Source organism: Triticum dicoccoides, chromosome 7B, assembly GCF_002162155.2.
Source record: "Triticum dicoccoides isolate Atlit2015 ecotype Zavitan chromosome 7B, WEW_v2.0, whole genome shotgun sequence".
NCBI lineage: Eukaryota > Viridiplantae > Streptophyta > Magnoliopsida > Poales > Poaceae > Triticum > Triticum dicoccoides.
The window spans coordinates 89,369,566-89,376,828 of record NC_041393.1 but is presented as its reverse complement, the minus strand read 5'-3'; the positions used below and the strand labels follow the sequence as shown (position 1 = coordinate 89,376,828).

Here is a 7,263-nt window from a genome sequence, read left to right as displayed (position 1 = left end):
ATCAGATTCCTCTTCAGACTCCACCTTTGCCTCCTCAGATGCAGACTCCTCCTTTGAATCCATCTCCTTGCCAACAAATGCATGAGCCTTGCTTGATGAGTTCTTCTTGTGTGATGAAGACTTCGATGAAGACTTGGAAGAAGACTTTGAGGATTTCTTCTTCTTCTTGTCATCAGAATCATATTCCTTGATCTTCTTCTTCTTCTTTGTTTCATTGTCCCACTATGGACACTCAGAGATGTAGTGACCAGGTTTCTTGCACTTGTGGAAAGTTCTCTTCTTCTGATCACGAGAGGAAGCTTCATCATTTCTTGAGCTGGATCTTGAAGATTTTCTGAAGTCTTTCTTCTTGGCGAACTTCTGGAACTTCTTCACAAGCATAGCAAGCTCCTTTCCAATATCTTCAAGATCCCCAGAGCTGCAGTCAGATTCTTCTTCAGATGAGGAGACAACCTTTGCCTTCAAAGCGCAAGTGCGGCCAGCCGGCCATAGTTGAGACCATAGATATCTCTTTTCTCAGATAGCTGGAACTCATGTGTGTTGAGCCTCTGAAGTATGTCAGACGTATCGAGAGTCTTGAAGTCAGGGTGCTCTTGAATCATAAGGGCCAGGGTTTCAAATGAGCTGTCAAGATATCTCAGAAGTGTCTTGACAATTTCGTGCTTGGTGATCTCAGTGGTGCTGAGTGCATGAAGCTCACTTGTGATATCGGTGAGGCGATCAAATGTGAGCTGGACATTCTCATTGTCATTTCTCTTGAAGTGGTTGAAAAGATTGCGAAGAACACTGATCCTTGAATCTCTCTGTGTTGATACGCCTTCGTTGACCTTGGAGAGCCAGTCACAGACTAGCTTCACAGTTTCCAGATCACTCACACGACCATACTGCCCTTTGGTCAGATGACCACAGATGATGTTCTTGGCAGTTGAGTCCAGTTGGATGAACTTCTTGACATCAGCAGGAGTAACACCTTCACCGGCCTTGTGAACGCCGTTCTTGACGACATACAGAGATCGGCGTCAATGGCTTCAAGATGCATACGCATCTTATTCTTCTAGTAGGGATAATCGGTGCCATCAAAGACAGGGCATGCAACGGAGACCTTGATTATCCCTACAGTCGACATAGCTAAACTCCAGGTGGTTAAACCGAATCACATAGAACAAGGGAGCACCTTGCTCTGATACCAATTGAAAGTGCTAGTATTCGACTAGAGGGGGGTGAATAGGCGATTTTTATGAAAGTCTTCAAAACAGGGGTTCTTTGAAGACAAACAATAGAAATGAACCTATTGATATGCAGTGGAAGGTAGACTATACTAGACAAGGCATAGTCAAGTAAGCAATGTAGTGAAAGCACGAACACTATTAGCAGCTAGGTAGTATGGATCAGGATGGAAGATAGTATGAAGACAAACAGTAAATAGTCTTCACTTAATGAAGTCAGTCAGATCAGGCAAATAAGCAAAGACTTCACGGAGACAAACTGTAAGTAAGGAGAGAGAGGAAGGATAGAACCAGTTGCTCGGAGAGGACAAGGGATTTGTTGGACCAGTTCCAGTTGCTGTGACAACTGTACGTCTGGTTAGGGAGGCTGAGATTCAACTCAGAAGACCGCGTCTTCACCTTATTTCCCTTGATCTAAGAACACTTAGTCCTCGCCCAATCACTCTGGTAAGTCTTCAAGGGAGACTTCCAAACCTTCATAGACTTTGTTCACTGGCAATCCACAATGACTCTTGGATGCTCAGAACGTGACGCCTAACCGGCTGGAGGATTCACAGTCCTCAGGTGTAATAAGTCTTCAGATCACGCGGACGGAAAGACTTCAGTGATGCCTAACACTCTTTGGCTCTGGGTGTTTTGGACTTTGTCCTCGCAAGGATTACTCTCTCAAAGGTTTGGAGGTGGGTTGCTCTCAAACGACAAAAGCCGTGCACTAACTCTGAGCAGCCACCAATTTATGGTGTAGGGGGTGGGCTATTTATAGCCAGGAGGCAACCCGACCTCATTTGTCCAAAATGACCCTGGATCACTAAAGAACTGACACGTGTCCAACGGTCAGATTTCAAACACACGCGGCAGTTTAGCTTGGGCTACAAGCAAAACTGACTCATCCAGCTCTGGATAAGATTTGCTCTCATTGTCTTCGCTCGAAGACATATGATTTGGTTGAGCATCACATCAGTCACTCTGACTTAGTTCACTTGGACCCCACTTAACAGTACGGTGGTTCCTATGACTCAACAAAGAAGAAAAGGAAACTACGAAACAACTATGTCTTCACACTCCATAGTCTTCATGCGATGTCTTCTCTTGTCATAGTCTTTAATGTGAATATCTTCACAGACCACCATTGTTTTCAATGTCTTCACACATTTTTATGGGTCATCTCTGGTAGGTAAACCGAATCAATATGGGACTACTACCCGTGTTATCCTGCAATTTTCACAAACACATTAGTCCCTCAACCAAGTTTGTCGTAAATACTCCAAAACCAACTAGGGGTGGCACTAGACGCACTTACAACACGTTTACTAAACAGGCGCTACTGCTATAATTAGTTTGGCGGCAAGGTCATGACAATTATAGTAGTAGTGTTGTTTACTACCGACGCACTACTGTTATGTGTATATCTTGGAGCGTGTTTTGTTGACACGAGCTACTGCTATGTAGCAGTAGCGCCTTATTTTAAACCGCGCTGCTGGTAAGATTCTGTATATAAGGTTTTCCCTAGTAGTGGGTGGATCTTCTCATTGATGGAATCAATCCCGCAGCTGATTCTGTTTCTATTCTGGTCAAACTATGTGCCATTTGGCATGCTAGGAAGAAAGCCTTACATGAGAATGATTTCCAAAGCCCACAGGAAACACACTTTTTTGTTCAGATATACTTATCTAATCTTGAAGTGTGTAAAACTAAGCATTAACCATGACAACAGGCTACTAAGGCACCTGTCAATCATCCTCGATGGATTCCTCCTGCCGAGGGGATAGCCATGATTCGTGTTGATGGTGTTGTGTCTAGATCATCAAGCAGGGGCTCCGTTAGTGCGGTGTGCAGGAGCTCGGCGGGTGATTACCTTAGATACTTAGGCGATGGCGTGCCCAGGAATTGTTGATCCAATTGTCCTTGAAGCCATGACTTGTCGAGAGGCGCTATCACTTGCATCTTATCTTTATCTAGACCAAGTGGAGACAGCTACGATTGCAAAGAAGTAGTGAATGACCTCTTGTCCGGCAATGGAGGGCTTCATGGCAATATTGTCCGGGAAATCAAAAGAACTACGACATCTTTCCATAAGTGCTCCGTCATCTCTGAAGGGAGAAACTCGAATCTCAAGACGCATAGCCTCGCTAACATTCTCTTAGTCTTACACTTGGACGTCATCTTTGGCTCTTTTAGCTCCCCGATTTAAATTGTATCCCGATGAATATTACCCAAGTACAAGTATTTCGGTGCAGAAGTAGTATTAACGAGCAATAAAGCGGAGTGCGTTTAGCCAAAAAAACTAGTTTAACTCCTAGATCCGCCACCGCTAGCTGGTGCACGCCGCCTATGCTACCCCGCAACAGTGAAGCGGGCGGTAGACGGTGCACGGCGGGGGCGGGCCTTGTGGGACGCGCGCGCGCGGCGGGAGGGAGACCCGGCGAATGGCGACGTGACAACGGAACGAGGAAGGAAGAAAGAATGTAACGCCGACGGACGAGCCGCGTCAGTTCGTTTGTCGCATGCCCGCATCTCCCGTCGTGCGTAACAGAGCCTGGTGAGGGTGGTGGTGCCAGATCCGGATCGCCGTAACGTACATGCTGTGTGTACTCAGCCCATTATGTATAGCCACCTGGGCCCGGCCTCAGCAGATCCGGAGTAGCTGCTACATTTTTTTTAGAATTGTTACATCTATTTCTCCGTGGCTAAATCATCGTCATTTTGTACTGTATATTAATATATGCTACAACAAAAATTACGTTATTAAAAATCACGTTAGCTTGTAGTAGTAGTATAAAACTTCTTATTCTTTTTTTTGAGGGGGATAAAACTTCTTATTCTAACATCGTCAATGAATGCCCAACAATTGTTTCCGTCGTTCACAAGTCGTACGGCAACTATTTCCTCTGAGCAAAATGTATGTGCTTTACCCCTCAAAGTTGCAGCAACCACAGGAACGAACGATCGAGCTACACGAGAGGACACTGTTCTTCTTACAAGCGTCGCCTGCACTTGCACAGTCGCAGTGTTGCATGGCTGATGATGGCAGCCGCTGCCACAGTTACACGGGCATTCCCGGTCGAATTTAGGCGCAGGTGCACAAACCACTAATCACAGGCCCAGATCGCCGCTGGCTGCTCCCATGTCCATGTGCCCTCACCTGCATGCCACCGCCGACATTGATATCAACACCACACAAGACGCAGCACCGATTCACGTCGCCCACCGCCTAGTAGGGCCGCAGGCCCGGCTCCTCGGCCTTGCCCGTCACGGTGGTCACCGCGACACCGACGGGCATCCTGGACCGGTGCTCCGTGCGGCCGAGCTGGCCGGGGCCTCCGCGCCCGCCGCCACCGACGCCCGCGGCAGCGGCCGCCGCCGCACTGCGCATCCGGCCCTTGCCGAGGTGGTGCTCGCAGAGGGAGTAGCCGACCAGCGTCGGCTGGCTGCATCGCCATCCGCGGCCGTTCACGCGGCTGCACCGCGACCCCTCCATCAGCACCGCCGGGCCGCGCCGTTTCTTGGCCCCGCCAGCCGCACCGCCGCTGCCATTCTTCTCCTCCTTGACGGCCGACAACACCGCCGGCGCCGCCACGCCATTCGTGACCGGATCTTCCACCTTCACCGCCCGCTCGCCGGCGCCCGTGCATGCCACGTCCAGCTTCCAGCCGGCGCCGCCGCCATGGCCATTGCTGCTGCAGGTGCAAAAAAACTGCATCATCTTTCGCACAAAACAAACCCGGGATTAACAGCGCCGATCAAGACGTGACTGACGAAACAGGTAGTAGGTGGCAAGCCATGATGACAATGCGCACTAGCGGCCAAGGCCGCCGGATCGCACAACAAAACAACGGCCAAACGAACAGGCTGTGATCGAGATCAGAAAAGGAAACCAAACAAATCCACGACCGAGACGGCAACAAGACGAAGCAGCGCCTATGTGTGTACGCAGTATGAAATTATGGGGCGAACGGACGGACGGATGGGAGAAGAGAACATGCCCACAGGGCCGTCTTGTCCGTCAGGCAGGTGCAGTGCGTGCACTAAAATAATAGTTGGATCCGGCCATGCCTAGACTCTATGGGTCAAGCTGGCATGGGCACTATCAAACAGTGGAAGAACACAAAGGGAAAGATACCAACAGAAGGAAAAACAATCCATTTCCTAGTCAAAATTCACAAAGCTGTCATCTTTCTCTCCCATGTAGGAGTGTATGTCTTTCTGCACTTGTTTAATCGAAGAATCCATACCTCCTGTGAGCACCGTCAGCTCCCTGCTCCGCCGTCGCACCCTGGCCCTCGACTGCATTGTCCTGGAACGCAGCAAAAGCAACAAGAAACATTCAGATGTGACTACACGTCCAGATCTAGGCACCTGCACCGTGGGTGCAACCGCGAGATCGAACAGGCGTTTCCACGAACAAGCCGAATCAAGAAAGAGCCACGGCGCACCTGCGGCAATGCCAGACGCCTGGCGGCGGCGGGCTTGCGGCCGAGATCCGCATTGGCATGCAGATGCGGCGGCCTCGGCCGCCCCTCCTCCTCGTCGCCGCCCCCGCCGGGGCCGCGCTCCTCCGCATTCCGCGGGGTCTGTTGCGCGGACGTGGACGGATCTGCGCGGTACTGCTGGTGGTGCAGCAGGGCGGCGGTGTAGGGGGAGGGCTGCTGCGGCCTCCTCCTGATCCTCATGGACGGGCGAGGAGGAGGAGATGGGGACGGAGCGACGGAGGAGGAGGAGATTTGGGGAGTGTGCAAATTAAAGAAGGGAGGCTTTTGGGGTGCTGGCTTGCTTTCTATGCCTCATCATCAACATGCCCGCATTTATTTATGGGAGGGAGGCCAGTAAATATACGGGAGTAGAATAGTGGTAGACGGTGCAGTTTTCAGCACTGCCTGCTGTCTGGCTTTGGCTCGGCATGCAGCACGTGCCGCCGGTGGCTTCCGGGGCGACGGCGGCCGTCGGATCGGGGGACGGGCGGCGGGGATCGGGGGATCGGCGGGCATGGACCGATCTGGTCTTGATCGCGCCGTGGTGGATGGATCGGTGGCATGAGAGCTCGGGAAGGGTGAGTATAGCTGGCCAAACGGGCCGGCCCGGCCCGTCCCGGCACGGCCCATCCTAATCGTGCCTGGCACAGCCCGGCCCGCCAAGGCACGATTATTATACGGGCCGTGCCGTGCCGGCCCGCGTGCTGCAGCCTGCAGCCCAGGCACGGCCCAGTTAGTAAACGGGCCGGCACGTTGAACCGTTTAGCACACTGGGCTGCATAATTTTAGCCTGTTATTTGACGCACTGAACGTTTTTTAGCCTATTTTTACATATTGGGCTATATATATATATGTATAAAAAAATAAAAAAAACGTAATCGGGCCGTGCCGTGCCGGCCCGCGTGCCCAGCCTCTAGGCCCAGGCACGGCCCAGGGCGTGCCGCGTGCCTGGCCCGGCCCGTTTAGCCCGTGTCATGCCTGGCCCAAGGCGGGCCGTGCCGGCGTGCTCACGGGCCGGCCCGAAAAAACCGGCCCATTTCGCCACCTATAAGGGTGAGGGGAGTGGGTGGTGCAACTGGCTTTGCCAATCGCGCAGGTTGGATGGCCCATGTGGTTTTTTTTGGACCCGTTCGGAGGAATTTAAGCTGCCCATATGCCTAAAATGTTTCAACCTCAAAAAAAATATGCCTAAAATGTTCGATGTTCGAGTACAGTTTGTCGGTTAAATAGAAATGTTGTGTGATCTAATGTTGTCGAGACAACGCGGAGGCTACAAGCCTTTGGTAATGCAATATCGTAATTTGTTTTAGTAGCAGATTTCTGAGCGAATCCATCGGCTCCCCGTGTTTGCCGGCGGATCGGCGCGTCCCACCTCCTTCAGCGGTCTCGCAGGCGCCGGAGCGAAGTGGGGTAAGGCCTGATCTACCAGCTAGACAAAAGGATGATAATTTTATTCATGGGTATGGGTACCCGCGGGTGCAATACTCGTATGGGCAGGGTACGGACACACTTTATACACATGATAGTATCCATACTCTACCCATTAAGTAATGGGTAGGGTACGGGTA

At 51.2% G+C, this 7,263-nt stretch overlaps 1 protein-coding gene across 2 annotated transcripts; it reads right to left on the bottom strand.

The window, feature by feature from the left end:
- Nucleotides 1-4,115: 4,115 nt before the first annotated feature.
- LOC119335583 (spidroin-2-like) lies at nt 4,116-6,050 on the bottom strand. 2 transcript variants are annotated; one of them, XM_037607697.1, is made up of 3 exons: nt 5,660-6,050; nt 5,459-5,520; nt 4,116-4,900 (listed from the first exon to the last, which is right to left on the bottom strand). In XM_037607697.1, exons 1-3 carry the CDS (start codon nt 5,894-5,896, stop codon nt 4,438-4,440), a joined length of 762 nt encoding a protein of 253 aa, XP_037463594.1. In that variant the 5' UTR covers nt 5,897-6,050; the 3' UTR covers nt 4,116-4,437. The 2 variants fall into 2 exon arrangements, with proteins under 2 accessions (XP_037463594.1, XP_037463593.1); XM_037607696.1 differs by having other exon boundaries at nt 4,116-4,903; nt 5,660-6,047.
- Between the last annotated feature and the right edge of the window lie 1,213 nt (nt 6,051-7,263).